Source organism: Lacerta agilis, chromosome 8 (assembly GCF_009819535.1).
Source record: "Lacerta agilis isolate rLacAgi1 chromosome 8, rLacAgi1.pri, whole genome shotgun sequence".
Taxonomy (NCBI): domain Eukaryota; kingdom Metazoa; phylum Chordata; class Lepidosauria; order Squamata; family Lacertidae; genus Lacerta; species Lacerta agilis.
The window spans coordinates 55,760,460-55,780,682 of NC_046319.1; the positions used below are offsets into that span (position 1 = coordinate 55,760,460).

The window sequence follows — 20,223 nt, forward strand, 5'->3', positions numbered from 1 at the left end:
GACCCTTGGGGTTCCTTCCATCTCTATCATTCTATGAAGGGAAATTCCTATGTTCCTATGAAAATTCAGTAGTAGCTGCAGTGGGGAAAGAAGGCTCATCTTAACTGTCAGGTATTAGAGTGTTCTTGCCATGCATCCAGGAGCTGTCCAAAAGAACAGTGCTGAAACCTACTTTTCCTACATGAGAGGGTAACCCAAAACTCTGAAAGGTGAATATATACATATATGGTGTACCACTTTGAGCTCCCTAGAATAAGGTTGGATTAAAATATAATTTGTTGTTGTTCAGTCGCTCAGTCGTGTCCGACTCTTCATGACCCCATGGACCAGAGCACGCCAGGCACGCCTATCCTTCACTGCCTGGCGCAGTTTGGCCAAACTCATGTTAGTAGTAGTTATAAAATATAATAGAATAATATAATTGTAGAGTTGGGAGTGACCCCAAGGGTCATCTAGTCCAACCCCCTGTAATGCAAGATTCTCAACATGGAATCATCGAATGGTCGAGTTGGAAGGGACCCCATGGAATAATAATAATAATAATAATAATAATAATAATAATAATAATGGTGGTGGTGGTGGTGTGTGTGTGTCTTTGGATCAGTGAATGGATGTGTGGTCATCTCTCTGGAAGTTACACAGCTGCAAGATGGTAGAAATATTGTTGTGCCACAGATAAAAGGTATTTGTTGGAGAAGCAATTGGTGGATTTTTTGAAATCCTCTGTTGAGAGGCTTTGGGTGGGTTCTAAGCTGATGGGGTTAGGTACAAGCACCTCTTGGACACCCAGAACTACATCACCTTAATTCCTCTCTAAGTTATACAATTCTAAAGAAGCCTCTTCTTACAAGCATGCCGCAGTGCATTAAGGGAGCCTGACCCTGCATGGGTTGCCTTTAAGTTCCCACTGGCCAAATATGATGTATGGTAAAAATCTCTGCCAAAAAAGGCAAAAGGTCAAAGGGTATACTGTCAAAGATGGCTTTGGGGATACTTTAGTTTACTTTGGGTTCCCTGCTGCCTAACTGAACCATAGAGCTGATTCACACAGTCATTTCTCACTCAATTACTCACTTGATGGCTGATTTCTGCAGAACAAAGTGGTAGAATTCTTTATTGTAGTACCCCTTACTTATATCTCTGTATGATCCCCCTCCCATGAAAAAAGGAACCTTCTTTTGTATATTGTCATGAGTTCAAAAGTGCCAGACCCCTCTAAATTCCTGGATCCAGTAAGTGTTAGAATTTAATCAAGGCTTGGGGTATTAAGCTGGGTGCCAAACACCTAACCCCTGGACCCAGCGTGTGTTAAGAGCTAATTAACTTAGCTTAGTTAGCTAAATTAACTTAGTTTCCTGTTACAGGTGGGTAGCCGTGTTGGTCTGCCATAGTCAAAACAAAATCAAAAATTCTTTCCAGTAGCACCTTAGAGACCAACTGAGTTTGTTCCTGGCATGAGCTTTCGTGTGCATGCACACTTCTTCAGATACACTGAAACAGAAGTCACCAGATCCTTATACCCCTCCCCACTCCCCCACTATATTTAAGGATCTGGTGACTTCTGTTTCAGTGTATCTGAAGAAGTGTGCATGCACACGAAAGCTCATACCAGGAACAAACTCAGTTGGTCTCTAAGGTGCTACTGGAAAGAATTTTTTATTTTCTTTTAGTTTCCTGTGTTCAGGTGATCACCAGGGGAATGATGATGATGATGATGATTAATTGATGGGCCTTTAAGAGAACAAAGAAAAGAAGATGGGCCATTAAGAAAGAAAAGGAGAGAGGACAGATAGTGAAATGGAGAAAAGCCAGAGTTTAGAGTTGGAAGTGTGTGTGACTGTCCCAGGTGCAAATAGTTGCAGGCTGGAAATGGAGAGAGAGAGAGAGAGTGAGTGAGTGTGTATGAGAGAGAGCCATGGCTGAATTCTGCTGGAAATTGAGAGAGGATACTTTTTGAGTGTGGAGTGAAACCCTCCATCATAGGCTCAGATTGTATATACTGTATGTGTAAATTAACCATAAAGGCACCACAGTCTCCACAGTACCTCATTTCCAAAATGGAACTTGAACCCTGGGCAAGCTCCTGGGACCTCTGAAATCTTGCACTACTTGAAGATTGGGATGGCATGCAAAAATAAACAGATGAAGGAGATGGTTTCTGGATGCAACCTCTCCCTAGTGTGCACGTTTTCTCCCTGCAGCAAGGAGCTTTTTGTTTGTGGAACATCAAAACCCACCCACACCCTGATGTGAGGCCTGAAAAGATGCAGCCCAGAATTCTACCACCTCATTATGTTTAATTTGTAAAGCAAATATGAGCATTTGAGGTGATTCATAGGGTAAAGAAATTCTATCTGTGGTGATTGGTGATTAGCCTGTTCTGTCTCAATTCAGGTTATTGTTTGATGTTTGATACACTGTGGGAAACAGCTAAATGTCTAACTACTCCAGCTGCCGCCCACCCCCAGCAGATTGCAGGTTAGGGATGAGTGAGGAATTTGATCTTTGCAGATTCAGAAACAAATCCACACCTTTTAAACTAACATGCATATTGGAACTTAGGTCTGTAGTCAACTGATTTTTATTCAGAGTAGACCCACTGAAATAAATGAAACCTAAGTTAATAAGGGCCATTAATGTGCCAGCTTTCTTATGCAATTCTCAGTTTTGAAAGTGTACTTTGTAGGGAAGAGCACTGGATTTTAATGAATCCTGAACCAGAAGTATGGTGTTCAGACCAAGGCAAGTAATAGTACCCAGTGCTTTCTTTCTTTTTTAAAAAAATGTTTAGGGATAGATACTCACATTTAGACTCAAGAAAACCACCATTTTATAGTTAAAATTGGGAAAAATAAATACAGTAAATGGACAAAAGTGCAAAGATTCACAAAATGTTTAGGGGTATGCAACCCCCCCCCCCCCGAAAAAAGCACTGATAGTACCTCTTCAACCTTGGTGAGACCACACCTGGGTTGTGTGCCCAGTGTTGGACACCACAATTTAAGAAGAATATTGACAAGCTGGAATGTGTGCAGGGGAGGGCAAACAAGATGATGAATATTCTGGAAACCAAGCATTACGAGGAATAGCTGAGGGAGCTGGATATGTTTATCCTAGAGAAAAGAAGACTGAGAAGTGATATGATAGTGACCTTCAGATATCTGAAGGGTTGTCATGCGGAAGATGGAGCAAGTTTGTTTTCTGCTGCTCCAGAGGGGAGGATCCAAACCAATGGATTCAGATTACAAGATAGGAAGTTCTGACTAAAATTAGGAAGAACTTCCTGCTGGTAAGAGCTGTTCAAAAGTGGAACAAACTCCCTTAGAAGTTGTTGGAGTCTCCTTCTTGGAGGTTTTTAAGCAGAGGTTGGATGGCCACGTGCCAGGGATTCTTTACTTGCAATTTCTGCATTGCAGGGGGTTGGACCAGATGACCCTTGGGGACCCTTCCAACTCTACAATTCTAGGATTATGTGAAATTGGGCTTATTTCGGAGTTATCCAAGGCTGAGCTCCCTTCAAATCCCTCTGAATCAAAACTGGGGGGGGGGGGGGCAAAGCTTTGTGAGCAATTAGAAAATTTAGTACCAAACAAAGCTGTGGATAACGTGATCTGCAAAAATTGCAATGTTTCTCCCCAATTTTCCCATACAATATATGGAAATTGCCAGGGTGGGGAGAGGGTGAGGCAGTATGTGTGTGTGTGTTTGTGACTGACACATCTTACTTCTAATCAGAAGGGATTATTTCTTCGTTTGTTGGTTGCTTTGTGCATTGTTTCCCACACAAAAAAATATTGAAGTGATTTAACGGCAACAATAAATACAGAGTGCAATGCAATACAAATATAGCAATTTTTAAAAACAAGTTCATCCACACACAAAAAGGATTTGCCAAGGCCCTCTGGCCAGAGTGCTTTGCGGGAGGGATGTTGATCTTGTCTGTTCTATGTGCTTTGCTAGTTTTCTCTCTTCTGAGTTGGCTGTTTCAGTTAGGATAGACATTTTGCCTGTGGCAGCCTCCTCCAAACACTGTGCTTGCTTGCTTGCTTGCTTGCTGCTCTGTGCACTACTTCAGCTCTGAACCTGACACATACATGGCTGCTTGGCCATAGCTGAGTGGTAGAGCATCTGCCTTGCATGGCAAAACTCATAGGTTCAATCCCCGGTACCTCTGGGTAGGGCAAGAAGAGACCCTCTGAAACCTAGAGAGCTATTGCTGCCAATCAGTACTGGCCTGGATGCACCCGGGATTCTTCAGCTGTCATTCCTACGAGGGCAAGTAGCTGGACTAGATGACCCTGTGGGTTCCTTCCAGCTCTACAGTTCTCTGATTCTGTTATCAGGCACTGAATTGGTCTCTGAACCACATCTTGTGGTCAGCGCACACCCCAGAAGTCTGACAGAGAATGGGAATGGACATCTTGAGAGAAAATATATTTTGTAAGATTTGAACACACATTTGCACAAAATGTTTGATGCTCTTAAAAAAAAAAACATGCACACACATACACAGATTAATGTGGAAACAGTACAGAATGGAATGATGGTCAAACACCAGCAGAAGTTATGCCCACCAGAAATAGCCTGATTTGTCCAGCCCTAGGTGCGCGGGCATAGCATCAGAGCTACTTCCAGGTCTTCCGTCTGTTCTGGAGGTGGCTGAACCAGTTTTTCTCTGTGTCTGTATGCTTGTGTGCGTGTTTCCCTCTTTCCCACAGGAGACCCTGCAGCAGAGGAGTGGTCCCAGTGGAGCGTCTGTTCACTGACCTGCGGCCAAGGCACCCAGGTGCGGACTCGCTCCTGCGTCTCATCGCCTTACGGGACACTATGTAGCGGGTTGTTGCGGGAGACCCGGATATGCAATAATACCGCCACCTGCCCAGGTAGACGGGGCAAATGGGGAGGGGGCTTGCTGCTGTTTCCCCTTCCTTCCACCCCTTTGTTACGTCTTCCTTCGTTGTGTCAGGTTGCTTTCGTGAGAGATGCCTGTCTGTCACCGCGCTTTGTTTTGTATTCCCAGAATGTTCATTCCAACTGGCATTATTAACATTCATATGCTAATGTGGCTACACTCTTAGAAGCAGGAATAAACATCCTCGGAAATATTTGGTTCTGTTCTGTTTTCGATTTAGCTTTGCCTCTGTCGCTTCCAATTCAGTCCCAAGGAAGATTTAGTAACCCATTCGGCACCCCACCCCACCCCCCCACCTCACCCCACCCCCAAGGACAGGTTCAATTCTGGTTCACAAGGATGAGACACTTAATAGGTCTAATTAGTTATAAAGGCGATTCAGCCATAACCCATAAGTACTGTGAAGTATTAATGAAATAAAAATGACTAAAACAGCTTGCCGTAAATTTGCCACACATTTTTTAATGTGCCCTGTTTAATTAAAGAGTATTTTATCCATCGTGCAACAAGGCATCTCTCCTGCCTGATCAATGCCCCAGTGCGTTAAAAGGACATAATGCAAAATTGTGTAAAAACTGAGTCTGTTCTCCTTCGAGCCAGTGAGTGTATCAGGAATCCTTTACTGCAGAGCAGCCCAACTTTTCTTACCAAGTGAGCCACAAGAGTACTTTGAACCTGCAGGGCTTGTCATGCAGGGTGGGGGTGGGGGGAGTGAGGCCAAAATCTGACACACACACACACCAGGGTCCTAGAGCTCTCCCACCTCCTTCCCAAAGCTGGGAAAGCACCAACTAAGCCAGGCTTCCTCAGACTTGGTCCTCCAGATGTTTTTGGCCTACAACTCCCTAGCTAGCAGGACCAGTGGTTAGGGATGATGGGAATTGTAGTCTCAAAACATCTGGAGGGCCGAGTTTGAGGAAGCAAGAACTAAGCTTTGGCAAGGAGCCTGGATGACTCTATGACCCTGTCAGAGCCCTCACACCTCCTTCCCAAAGCCCAGCACCTCACTAACTCAGCTGGGTGGGGGGCTCAAAGGGCCGTGCATTGAACCACCTTACTTTAAATGGACCCTTATTTTGAGAGCTGGGTGATTTGCGTCTCCCAAACAGATTCAGCAGGGGTAGCCAACCACAGTGGCCTGCAGATGCTCTTGGACTCCAGCTCCCATCAGCCCCAGCAAGCATGGCCAATGGTCAAGGATGATGGGAATTGTGGTCCAAAACAAGAGCACAGTGTTGGCTTTCCCTGATACTGTATACAGAATTTTACTTCCAGCACAATCCTGTGCGTGTTTACTCAGAAGGATGTTCATCAGGGCTTACTCCCAGTCAGCATACATAAGATCTCAAAAAAATATACAAAACCGTGTAAATCACTGAAGGAATTGCATAAATATGAAAACTAAACTGACAATATCATAATGCAAAGGGCGTTTATAAATATTCCATCAAAGGCAAACCTATATATGCTCTGAATCATCAAAGTGCTAATACAAAGTGCAATTACAAAGTGCAAAAATACAAAGTCCCATAAATGTTCAATGTAATGATGAAGATGGTATAGCAATGTCTATCAGACACGAAAGTCCATCCTCACAATGTTGGGGAAGGTTATTCAGAATCCCTCCAACATGTGGGTGTGTTCTCCCGACGGGTGGCTAGCTTCAAACTTCCCGTTTCACCGACGGTTTCTTCAAGGTCTGGACTGAGTTGTATTGGAAAGATGGGAGTATGAGGCACTGTGAATAGCTGAGTTATGTTTTCTTTCTTTGTTCTGATGTGATGAAAAGTCCAGACCTTGAAGAAACCGTCGGTGAAACGGGAAGTTTGAAGCTAGCCACCCGTCGAGAGAACAAACCCACATGTTGGAGGGATTCTGAATAACCTTCCCCAACATTGTGAGGATGGACTTTCGTGTCTGATAGACATTGCTATACCATCTTCATCATTACATTGAACATTTATGGCACTTTGTATTTTTGCACTTTGTAATTGCACTTTGTATTAGCACTTTGATGATTCAGAGCATATATAGGTTTGCCTTTGATGGAATATTTATAAACGCCCTTTGCATTATGATATTGTCAGTTTAGTTTTCATATTTATGCAATTCCTTCAGTGATTTACACGGTTTTATATATTTTTTTGAGGTACAGATACCGTGACTGTCTGTTGTTGTTTCTACTCAGCATACATAAGATGGCTGCCTTAAAAGCAGGGAGGACGATACTGAATTGGGGCAGTGGTACTGAAGATGGGCTGCTTAACCCTCTCCCCTCTTTCTCAATCTCTCTTCTCCCCCCCCCCCCATCTTTACCCTGCTGAGGGAAAATGCAAGGTAGGCAGCAGCTGGAGGTGAGTTTGAGATTGTGCGATTGTCAGGAGAAAGGGTGAAACATCTGACCCCGGCACTGCTGCTCCTTTCCCCCAGCCTGCTTTTGTTTCAACCAGCAATAAATAGAGCCATAAATAAATGAATAAATATAAAATCACGGGTTTCCCTTCATAATGGGTGGTTTGGCATCGAAGTGAGCTGCTGAGGAGAACCAAGCCAAAGCACACTTGAAAGTGTGGGGGCCAAGGCTGTTGCTGCTATTGCCGCTGTTGTGATCCAAAAAGAAGAGGAAGCCCCCTTGGCCATCTTGTAGACAAGGATCACCACCCCCAACTGAAAATTCTTAGAAGCTGCCTTTCGTCACCCTGTGCACCCCTGAAACATTAACAAAACTGCAGTCCTACACATGCCTACTCAGAAGCAATTCCCATGGAGTTCAATGTGGGTCATTCTCGGGAATATAGGAGCAGCCCCACTGCTGGGAGCCATCCTGCCTCTAGGCTGGGAGAGAGCCAAAGGGATATCAGAGATATCAAAAGCCTTGCCAGGCACAGGAAGGAGGTAGGGTGGGAGTCTTTTCTTGCATTTTGTTTTCCCTTCCAATGCCCCCCCCCCGGGCTGGTGGAGATTTTACAATTTCCCTCTGCTTGCTTCCACTGGGAGGATAAATGCTTATTCCAGCTGCATGGCTGGTATATCCCCACCTCCCTCATTTTGGTGGGCATGCCAGGGGACTAGGAAGGTTTCAATTCTTCAGATCCAAATTCTTCCCTTGATAAGCTCCTGGTGCATCCACTTTTGCCTCTAACAGACAGCCAAAGAAACTGAATAGTAGAAGATTTGGAACAGTTAAAAGAAAGTGTTTCTTCATGCAGCGCATAGTTGAACTATGGAACTTGCTCCTCCAGGAGGCAGTGATGGCCACCAATTTGGGTGGCTATAAAAGAGGATTGTACAGATTCCTGGGGGAGAAGTCTATCAATGGCTACTAGACATGATACCCCACCTTCCATGGAGGGAGGCAGAAGGGTTTCTGAATACCAGTTGCTCAAAACTGCAGGAGGGGAGAATGTTCTTGTGCTCAGGTCCTGCTTATGGGTTTCCCACAAGTATCTGGCAGTGTTAGAAACTCCCATTGTTCTAGGCACATTTTGTGACAGGGAATTTCATTAGTGCAAGCAGTTTCTGAGCTCTGGGCGCAGCACTGCACCCAAAATTCCAGATTAAAACTGCAGAGTGGAAGGAAAAGAGGACTTTTTTCCTGCCTTCCCACTTCCAGCTACTCTCTGAAGACTGGAGAAGAGACCCTCTTAAGAATATTAGGGGGGTGAGCAGGGGAAGGACTAGACCATGCGAAAAGTGAACATTACATTTTAGCTGCAGTTCATTCATTTTCAGCTTTGTTATTCTTGTTATAAAAAAAATGCACCTAGACATTCTGTTGTTGTGCCCATAACCTAGGTTTATGGTGGCATTTAGCTCTTAGCTTTCATATCTCAGTTTCTAACACTGGTATCTGGTTGTCTGCTGTGAGAGCAGGATGCTGGATTAGATGGACCATTGTCCTGATCCAGAAGATTCTTCTTATGTTACTTTGCCTCATTGTCTTTTAAAGCCATCAAAGTCAGTGGCCATCTCTAGCATGACATGCTGCAGTTGCAAGTTTCAGAACTCTGGTGCTACATACATACTTAATTGACATGCTCATTTTTTAAAATACGAATATTTACTTTAGGCATGCTTCTGAAAGTGTCCTTGGGCTTCCTTCTTCTTTTTCAAGTCACGCTGGCTTTTGCATGCCTTGGAAAACTGTGGTGGTTTTAGTATCTTTGATTTAAAGGAGGTTGAAGGGTTGAAATGCATTAATTAGCATTCAGAGGCTATGACAGCTAATCAATGATGGATCGCTATCTGCTTGAAAAATCTAACGCCAGCATGAAAACACTGAACAAAGCTGAATTGGGAGAGCTCAGGAGGTCATTGTAGAAATATTTATATATCTATATAAAAGTTGTTTTTCCCCCCTCCACATCATTCTGTTTCATCTCAACTCATCAAAGGCTAGATATCCCTGAATTTCTCGTTGGCCTGTTGGAGGTGAAAGATAATTCCTCATCTTGTTTTTAGGTTTCACTTGATGAATCTTTCAATGGATAAACAACCCAGAAAGTGTATTTAGATTCTGGAGCAAATTACACAGAACAGCAAAAGGCATCCAATAGGCATATTAGAAAAGAAAGAAAAAGAAGGGGGGGGTGGAGCAAGGAACAACTTACACAGGAATGGCTGTTGGATCAGCTGGAAATTAGAAAGTAGTCCAGAAGCTGCTGTGTTTCCTCAGGCATGAAATTAACCAAATCCAAGAAAAAAGTGGGATGTATGAACAAAAAGATCAGAAGAACAAACTACAGTATGTTTTTGGTTTAAAAAAAAATTAAAGTCACTATGGAAATCCATCAGCACATTTCTCCTAACACATTTGGTATGCAATTTTGCCTAACACACATTTTTGAAAATGCATTTTTGCATGTTGTTTTCACTAATATATGCATTTTATGCACACTTTCCATAATACATACATTTTGGGTTCGGAAACAGCATTGCAAAACTTAGAGAAGTGCAAATTTCAAAAGGTAGCTGTGTTTTGGTTTGCATATTGTTATGGGAAGTGTGAATTAGACGGGCTTATAATTAAAATGTGAAGCAAGCCCAATTATCACTCCCTACTTGTAAAAGCCCATTACACTGGCTTCTGCACGTCACAAAAGGTCTCAGGTTTCCCCAAAGTATGCTGGTATAACCAAACAATGTCCTCTCTCCCTTTGAAAATATTAAAAGCCAGTAATTATTAATATCTGTCTTGAGCGCTAATCAGCACAACTCCTGGGTCCCTTGTAAGGCAGAGAGATCAGAATTAAAAAGAAAACCTGCTAGTTCTTACATTAGCAAAGCTGAATATTAATTTTTGGAAAATGCAGCAGACTTCAAAGACAGTTTCCCCAGGTTTTTGCAAAGAGAAAATGAAGTACCATACTCCATTCCTAATTTCAATCATTAAAACACCTGCAAGTCTGGATGTAAGATATTGTGAATGGATTTACCGTAATGATAAATGAAGCATTGATTAAGTTTGACCAGGAAGCTGTTCAGGTGTTCTCCAAAGAGTTCTCAGCTTGGGAGGAAGCCTACAGACTTCATCTCGTGTTACTGGATGATGGAAATCAGTTTTCATTGTATCAGCATCCACTGTCAATGCAAAACCCAAATTATCTTGGGAAATTTCTCCTTCTTTCATATTATTTGTAATGGCTGCTGTGATCTCACATCCAAGAGACATTAGTTTTGTAGCAACTGAGGGCAGTTTAACCTGTACACTTACTTTCCTCAATTTTGAAAGCTTGTGGAAAGAGGCAGAAATGGGACTGGAAAAATAGGTCAAAATGACCACAAATTTTGGCTGGGTATGCATTCAAAGCACATTTCCACCCTCCAATAATTCTGGGCAGTTTGTTAAGGGTCGCGGATAATTGTAACTCTGTGAGGGATAAACTGCAGTGCTTACAATTCTTAGTGGAGGACTGTGCTTTGAATGAGCTTTAAAATTACACCATAGCCCAAAGCTCACTTGATCCCACCAGGAACAGTTGCTGGAATGATCTTTTAGAGAGTGGTGAGTAAGAGTCAACATGATAGAAGTTTATAAAATTATGCATGGCATGGAGAAAGTGGGTAGAGGAGGGGGGGAACCTTTTCTCATAACATGAAAATTATGGACATCCAATGAAGCTGAGTGTTCAAAGATTCAGTAGAGATAAAAGAAAGTACTTCTTCATGCAGTGCATAGTTAAACTACGGAACTCACTCCCATAGGAGGTAGTGATGGTTACCAATCTGGATGGCTTTAAAAGAGGGTTAGACAAATTCATGGACGAGAGGACTATCAAAAGCTACTTGCCATATTAGGAGGCAGCAATGCTTCTGAATACCAGTTGCTGGAACCAAAGGAAGGAAGAGTGCTCAGATCCTGCTTGCTGGTCTCCCCCAGGCATCTGGTTGGCCACTGTGTTGACATTCTTATGTTCTTAAAACGTCAGGTGGGCAATTGTAGTATGTTGTTGCTCCAGAGGAATTTCTGCATCCAAGCATGAAGTATTGTTCATGTAGAGTGTGCATGCATGAGCCTTCCATTTTAGGGCACTGATGCTGAGCTGTTCTTTCTTGGCCAGCCCCCGCCAGTGGCACAGTGGGTCAATGCATCTGGCTGTTGATCAGAAGCTTGGTAGTTCAAACCCACCCAGGGATGACTGTGGGCAAGATTCCTTCATTGCAGTGGGTTGCACTAGATGACTTTAGGATCCTTTCCAATTCAATCATTCTATGATTCTATTATTCTAACCACACGTTGGTATTATGTAACAGGGGTGGGGTGGGAAACCGGTTCCTTTGCCCTGGAAGGTATTTCTTCTTTCCCACATGAGAATCATTACACATTTGAGAGGCTTGTCACCAGCAAATGTGGATGTGTCATTTTTTATTTTTTATTTTGAAAAGCAAATCCAGATTGTGATTGCCAATTGCCAATGTTGTCATTTTCAGTTTATTGATAGACCACATTACCCCAAAGTACAACTCTGTTCAATGTGGTTCGCAGAAAAAAAACTAAATCTAAATACAGTAATACAGTCACAATACATGATTAGACTTATAACTGCTAAAATAATCATGTTGTACACCACCCCAATCTCCAAGTGGTGCAAGATTCCAGAGGTTCCAGGCGCTTACCAAGGGTTCAGTTTCCTTTAAATGAGGGACAACAGAGACTGTGTTGCCTTTATGATGGTTTATTTACAAACATATACAACCTGAGCCTATGATGGAGGGGCTCAACACCCCAGAAGGTTTTGCTCCTCCAATCATCACAGCCTTGGATCCAAGTAGAAATCCAGAATGGCTTTCTTTCTCATGGTTCTGCCTACAGAGAGCCAGTGTGGTGTAGTGGTTAAGAGTGGTAGACTCATAATCTGGTGAACCGGGTTCGTGTCTCCGCTCCTCCACATGCAGCTGCTGGGTGACCTTGGGCTAGTCACACTTCTTTGAAGTCTCACAGCCTCACTCACCTCACAGAGTGTTTGTTGTGGGGGACTAAGGGAAAGGAGAATGTTAGCCGCTTTGAGACTCCTTCAGGTAGTGATAAAGTGGTATATGAAATCCAAACTCTTCTTCTTCTTCTTCTTCTTCTTCTTCTTCTTCTTCTTCTTCTTCTTCTTCTTCTTCCTGCTTCTAGCCCAGCTCACATGCTCGGCTCTACCTTTTGTCTTTCTCACTTCTAGCCAGGTGAGGGAGGGGGCACATCAGGAGTGGGCTGACCCATTTGCCTCCTGCGACCCATACTTAGGACCATTACCAAGAAGCTGGCCTGGCTATTTCAAGAATTGAATCTGCCATTAGATTTTAACCATTGCTGGATTCAAGAATTAGATGGGACACGGGCATACAACCTAACTCCCCCCCCCAAAAAAAACCTTGCAGCAATAGTAATCAACAATTAACCATTCATTTAACATATATTAACATTTAAGCAAGCGTACATCTTACTAATAGGTTAAGCCAGAATATCCATAAAGCAATCACCTTATGAAGAGTGTGGGGCAAGGCAGTTGAAACCCTCCATCCCCTGGTGGCAGCCAACTGCAGGCATTATGCTGTCCATTCAGGAGCAAGAGCAGCAGTGCATATATGAATCAATGTCACTCATTGCATATGCAGTTAGGAACATAGGAAGCTGCCTTAAGTCACACTGGCCCTTGTAGCTCAGTATTATTTGCACCAGCCTTCCCCAGCATTGTGTCCTCTAAATGTCCCCTACAACCTCCACCATCCCTGACTATTGCCATGCTGGCTGGGGCTGATAAGTGTGGTAGTGCAAAACATCTGGAGGGCACCAACTTGGGAAAAGCTATTCTACACTGACTGGCAATGGCTCTCTAGGGTTTTGTGCAGGAGTCTTTCCCAGGCCTACCCAGAGATGCCATCAAGGATTGAACTTGACTCCTTCTGCATGCAAAGGATGTGCTTTAGTACTGAGCTTATTTTCATTGTGCATCACACTCCCCATTCATTCATAAGTATCCACTGGAGCATAAATGAATGCAGACAGGAGTATCTGTTGTGGATTGCATGTGCAACTGCCTTAATTCCACATCATGCTTGTCTCCATTCAAAAGCACAGGCTGTAGTATACATTTATGCAAATCTGGATAATTGTTGCACATTGCATGCACAGTTGGCTTAATTGTACAACAATCTAGCCTGTGTAGAGAGGTTCATTTTCTGGTACATTTCTTGTTGTCATGCTTCACCCAATTATGCTCAAAAAAGATTTAATTTTGCCAGCTTTTTTTTTTAAGCCAAATTATATTTTTGTCAATCTTGCAGTGTTATCCCTGAAAGGTAGAACACTTCAGATTGCAGTTTCTTTTAAAGCAGATAAATTCCAGCTGCATTTTAAAAAACTGAACACTTTTAGCCAGCTCTCTGCAAAGCTTAAATCAAGAAGAGGTTGTGCTCGTGATGTATGCCGACCATTTTTAGAACAGAGTTTGACTGCCTGTCTGTTCCTCTTTCCACCCAGGCTGGACTAGACAGCAGAACGGAGGGTGTAATAAAGCTCTGATGTCTGTTTATGTAGCTGTGTACTTTCATAACAGGGAAGGAGGGGAAGCAAAATGTATTCTATTTTTCAGTAAAGGGGATTCTGCTGCTCTCTTGAAATGACGGAGCACTGATTTGAGTTTGGGGGAATGCGACAGAAGATAAAAACTGTCTTTGTGGGCAGGTGGAAAGTCCAGATAATTCAGCATTCTGCCTTCTGACACTAGGCAACTAAATGCCTTGGGGAAGATGTTTCCTAGCACACAATAGAGACAAGGTATCTCTTACTTATTTATCAGAATTATTATTACATGCTCTTCACCAGAAGGTCCCGGGGTGGGTCATAGCAATGAAAAATACAAGATTTAAAAAAGTTTGAAACAAAATTCAATCACAGCTAGTGTGGATCACTGTATATCTCAAGCAGGCCTGCCAGATTGGACCCAGGACTGTGGGTGCCTAGGGTCATGCAAGCCATGGGCGTACATGCATGCCCAATGTCAGCAAGCCCACCAGCGTGTGCTCCTGATATCAGCATGTCCCCACAGCATGCTGACGTCACATGCAGACTTCAGTGGTTGTGCTGACATCGGACGTGCTGACATTGGATGCATACGGGCCCGGCGCAAAAAATTGTGGGTACCTGACCCCTTCATGGGGAATGTTGGGGGGCTGAAGCACTCAGGGGCCCCGTACCTGGCACATAAGACCTCAAATTTCAAAAACCAGGGTAAAGAGGTTTGTCTTCCGTACGTGACAGAAGCTGCACAATGAAGCAATGAAGGTGTCAAGCACATCTCTGTGGGGAGGGGAATTCCACAACTTAGGAGCTACCACAGAGAATGATGTCACCTTGGCCACATCTCCCATCTGGATAGACTTGCTAGAGAAAACTCAGTAGACAGACTAGCAAATATGGACTCTGATCAACTGGACCTTGTCAACTAGGGCTGACTAGCATTTAAACTTCATACAGTTTGGACATTCCATGGAAACATTTGAGATCAGAAGCATTTCCTGAAATGGATAGAGATCTAGGGAGAGGACTGAAAGAAAGTCTCACACAGGAACACTGGAGCAGCTTTGAACTCTATTTGCCCAAGCCGATAAATTAGCTTGATCTGGCAGCTTTTATAAGGTCAGGCAATGTCACATGGTCCACTCTGGCTGAATGTTGTTGAGAGGCTTCCTTGACTGGTGGTGTACGTTGCCTTTTTGCAATCCTTCCTTTGGCCAGAGTTGGGTTGTTTCCCTAGGGATAAGATAACTTCCTTATACCCAGTCATACCATTGGTTTATGCAACCAATTATTGGCATTCTAAGGTTTCAGTCAGGGGTCTTTCCCAGCCCAATGTGGAGATATTGGGAATTGAACTTGGGGTCCCTGGTTGAATCCGCTCCTGAATTCCCTCAGGCAACATTTTGGGTATTGACTGTAATGGGTTCAAAAAAGCAAAAACAAAACAAAACACCAGCATTGAATGGGATTTGTCAGATCATCTAATTCACCAGCCCTTTCTTGCAATAATGTATAAGCAGAAAAATCTTCATAATGTTAAGCCTTGTAAGTAGAAAGTTACTCATAGTGATGTGCCTATACCTCTGCACTCCCCCGTCTCAGACCAGTTGCTTTGCGTTCTATCCTCAGAAGATAGGGTGAAGCACTACTCCTTTTCTCTGTTTCATTCTTCCTCCACTGACCCTGTGCAAACCTTCTTTGTACCCCCAATACACCTTTCCTGCTCTGCTACTCCCAAGCACACGCCTTTCTCCTCCCTGGCTGAGATGGAGGCCCAGCCATGATTGCTGTGTGCTGTGTTGCAGTTCACGGCCTATGGGAGGATTGGTCCCCCTGGAGTCTGTGCTCGATGACTTGCGGGCAAGAGTCGAGGACCAGAATGCGGCAATGCGTTGCTCCACAGCACGGCGGAAAGGCCTGCAAGGGGCCTGAGGTGCAGAATAAATCCTGCAATATCACTCTTTGCCCTGGTTAGTAACTAGCTGATTGGATTCCCCCCCTCCCTTCCTTCACCCCTGCCTAGGTTTTCCTACTTTCCCAAAAGATAAGTCTTTTGTCTCCAGTCTGTACTAATAGACCAGAGGTCACAAACCTTTGGCTCATTAGACATTGCTGAACTACAGCTTCCATCACCCCTGACCATTCACCATAATGGCTAGGGATTATGGGAGTTGGAGTTCTACAACCTCAGGTGAGCTTCAAGTCCTCTGCCCCTTGACTAGACAGAGTCACACAATCATTTCTAAGCATGATAAAATGGTCTTCTGATGTCAGAAGGGGGTTGAAAGTTGTTTTTTAGCCTTTCAGGGCCTGGGTAATTTGTGATTTTTTTCAACATGAAGTGGGGAGTGTGAGAAGGAAAATCAGCTTGTGGTAGCCTTTTCCTCAGAAATGGTCTTTGGGGCTAAAATTCCTCCCGGGTGAGAGGGAAACTGCATTGCTGAATGCTGCAACCACACAGAAACACACACACACATACTGACCTTACCCTAAACTACGGTTAGCACTAACCACAGTTTGAAGGTGGCTTTTTTTCTTAAACCATAGTGAAAACCATGCCTTCTGCTAGTTGGGAAACAAAACTGAAAGCTTCCAATGTGAAGACTGGAAGCTTTTACTTCTGTTTCCAACTAACTGCGGTTACTCATTAGAAACCGTAGCTTAGCATTAAGTCTAAAAGTAACCACTTTGTTCCCACAGAAAAGTAGTGTAAGTCCTTTCTCCTGAAGAACTGTCTTTCTCCTTGAAGGAAGTAGGTTTCTTTCCACTGCCCACCCCCCACAACAGAGTAGTCAAACGTTTGAAGCTCTCACATGGTATAATCCAGGAAACGTTTCGCCACATACTGATGTTCACACGCAGACCCTGAATTAGACTTGGCCACAGGAAAAGGTCTCATTCCTGGGGGAGTAAACCAAGGAGGGGCCGTGCCTTTGAACAGAGTGCCACTTGAGTGAAAAAGATAGGTCAAGGAGAGGGGATAAAATAGACCTTGTTCTTTCCACCCTCTAGCTGGAGCCAGTGCAGTAGGGCTCTCTCTTCTGATGTATGGAATTGACTTAGATTTGCCATCCTTCCCCCAATCTCTGTCCAGCACATACACACACACTTTATGAAATCTTAGGACTATTAGTGGTAGGCAGTGTCAGGAAGTAGGATGTCTAAGTGAATTAAAGACCCTCCTGGCTATAATGCTTCCTCCTGCTGCTTTTACCAGGTAGTGGAAATAAAAGAATAAAGAGTTAGCTCCCCAGGGAAGCTCAGGCTTTCACTCGATGCCTGCAGCTTCCATCACTAGCACAGAACACAAACAAACTCCCCCCCCCCCAGATGGCTCAAAGACCTTTGCACTCAGAAATTGGACTTCACTACTGCTTTGAAGCAACAACAACAAAATATTTGAAATAAAAATGCAAAAGTGTCCTAAAACCCATTAAGATATAAAGTGACAAATAATTAGTCAACAGTTTAAGAGCATTTGGAGTACAAATAACACACACTAATTAATTTTTTTAAAAAATAAAACTACCTTAGCCTGCTCACCAGCCTGGATTCATCCACCCTCCAAGGCAAAATCTGGTTTGTATGCCTTCAATCTAAAAGCATGGTTCACCCTTTTTTAATGTATTTATTATGTTATATTGGGCAAACCATTGTTTTCTTTAGCCTAACTGTGGTTTGTTTGAATGCCTGGACACAGTGCAGCAAACTGGCTAACCGTGGTTTGTTGTTGGCTTACAAATTGTTTTAACTATTGGTGTTTTAACTATTGCTTGGCAGTCTTTCCTAACCCAACTGCCATGGTTTGTTCACCCCACACTCTCATCAGGCTACAAAAGCACAAGGCAAAAACAACTGGAAAACAACCCAAGTTCAGAGGAAACAAACCATGCCTTCATTTTTCATCTGTGAGGTGATCTGTGGTTTGTTGAAAAACTATGGTTAAAACAAACCGTGGCTTTGCATTGATGGCAGGGGGTCTTCGTATTTTTAAATGTGAATGCCCCATGGAATTAGATCTAGCTGTGCATTCCAGTACTGATTGTTCTGAAATTTAGCTTGCTGGGTATTTTAGCATTGCAAAAGAAGGCGTTTTGCCATAATGCGTTCTAAGCAGAACCAAGCAGTGTCAGATCGCAGCCTGTCTGTAGTTTTGCTAAGGAGGCCATGACTCTCACTGGTTGCCATAAATCTCTTCTGAGAAACCAAGAGGGCTGCTTCCTGCATGCTTTTGCCCCCCCACCTCCACGCTGCTCCTGTCCTTCAGGTGCTGTGTGCTTTTCAGAGCAAGACTGTAGGCCAGGCTTGTACAACAGGGAACCCCTCTGGCTAGACATGGCTCACCATCCAATTTTTGTGAGCTGCCAGGTGCCTGGGGCCACAAAAATGGGAAGGAGAAGAGTGCCTGGTGTCATGTGGCCCTGTTGGCAACAAAGTCTTCCTTGTTTGATTGGTTCATTGGGCAAAGAGGCCTTCTTAATGACTGATTTTGTACATGACCTTTGTCAACCTTCTGTGCTGAGTGAGGATTCTTGCAATTATATCCATGTGTCAGACACTGCAGGGTCTCTGGCTGTTGGCAGGACCAGAACTTGGAAGCAGTGAATAATTTTCAGGAACATAGGAAGCTGTCTTATTCAGCGTCAGACCTGTGGTCCATCTAGCTAAGTACTGTCTGCACTGACTAGCAACAGCTCTCCAGGGTTTCAGACAGGGACCTTTCCCAACCCTCCTTGGAGATTCCAAGGATCGGACCTAGGACCTTCATGCAGAACAAATGCTTTGCCACTGAGCTGTGGCTCCTAGACAGTGCTTTATACCACTGGCCCATCTAGCTCAGCATTGCCTACACTTACTGGCAGCAGCTCTCCAAGGTTTCAGATGGAACGTTCCCATTCCTAGCCCTATCTGGAGATGACAGGGATTGAACCTGAGACCTTCTGCGTACAAACCATGTGTTCTAGCATGCTGCACTATGGCCCTTGCCCAAAGCTGCACTTGGCTAGCTGATTAGAGGCCAAGGAGTGAGGAGTCCAAAACTGGAGAGGTGGTCTGCAGTGGAAAGGGCAAGGCAAAGGAGGCGGGAAGGAAAGCACTTTAGCAAGGGCAGTAACACACCCAGTGGCTCATCCAGCACCAGACTGAGAAGTCAAAGCTGAACAGAGGTGTCACTGCCCCCTGCCTCTGCCATATCTCTGTCTTGGCTGATGCTTGGCATTGGCTGGAGCCTTAAGATGGCCAATGAGGTCACCATCTCATCAGAGGCACCTTTGACACTTTGTATTGAGCCTCCAAGTCACGCTGAACAACAGACAGGCGGGGGCGGGGGAAGCAGAGCCAGCAAGTATGGAGAAGGGGGGTGGGGCACTGAGGGTTTCTGTCTTATCATGGTTTACCAGAAATGAGTAGCCTGCTGCTGACTGCCCAGTTGTTCCCACCTTGTTCCTCCCCTGGATAAACAAACCAGGGTGAAGCCTTCCCTTCCCTTTCTGCCTGAACCAAGGACTGTGGTTTGTTGCTTCCTAACAACTCATGCTCTGTAAGGGCTCAACAAACCATGGCTTAAAGCTGGTTAGGGATCATGGCTTGTTAGGGAACAAGAAACCACAATCCCTGGTGACTGGTTGTTTAATTTTATATACTGTCTTTCTGCTCAGGTACTTAAGGTGATTTTATTTTAAACTTGCAAAAACAAATAGATAGTTTTGAACCCAAAAGTGACCCTGTGGTCGTGACCAACTGAAACAGGTCCTGGTTTTATTTTCTCTACTTGCCTCCCTTGCTCTCTTCTTCCTTCCCACAAGGCCAATTGTCCTATGCACGGGGGGGGGGGGGAGACAGTCAGACTGGAACAGACTCTGAAGTTGTCTTTGCCTGCCTCCCTCAAAGGATGGTTAGGATGCAATGGGAAGCCAAGCTCAGTTGTGAATCTCCCACTTGCGCCAAGGGAGGAGCAAAGCAGGAATGCACCCTGACTTATTATTACAAGCAAATGTGGCCCATGTATATGTCAAGCCTTCGAGTCTAGAGACACAAGCACCATATTTTTGTCTATTTTTATCATTTGGCCTTTTGACTCCCCATTTGTTTCTTCCCTGCCCTGCATGTGGTGCGGGACTGAGCTTACTGACTGGGGCCATCTCAGTGGTGTTGCTGAGCTGTGGCTTATAGGAAGAGACTTCTAGCAAACGGGCTTCCACCGGGTGTAGTGATGATGGTCATCAGCTTGGACGGCTTTCATGTATCGCATATTTATTTCATTTGCAGATTTATAAACAGCTTCACAACTGAAAGCTACCAAAGGGAT

The 20,223-nt window shown here is 44.1% G+C and overlaps 1 protein-coding gene across 1 annotated transcript in view; it reads left to right on the plus strand.

The window, feature by feature from the left end:
* Nucleotides 1–20,223, plus strand: part of ADGRB2 (adhesion G protein-coupled receptor B2) — a 115,861-nt gene that overhangs the window by 23,461 nt on the left and 72,177 nt on the right. Inside the window, exon 3 of the mRNA XM_033157650.1 lies at nucleotides 4,719–4,883. Within this exon, the coding sequence (XP_033013541.1) occupies nucleotides 4,719–4,883 (165 nt within the window). The remainder of the gene's footprint in view (nucleotides 1–4,718; nucleotides 4,884–20,223) is intronic.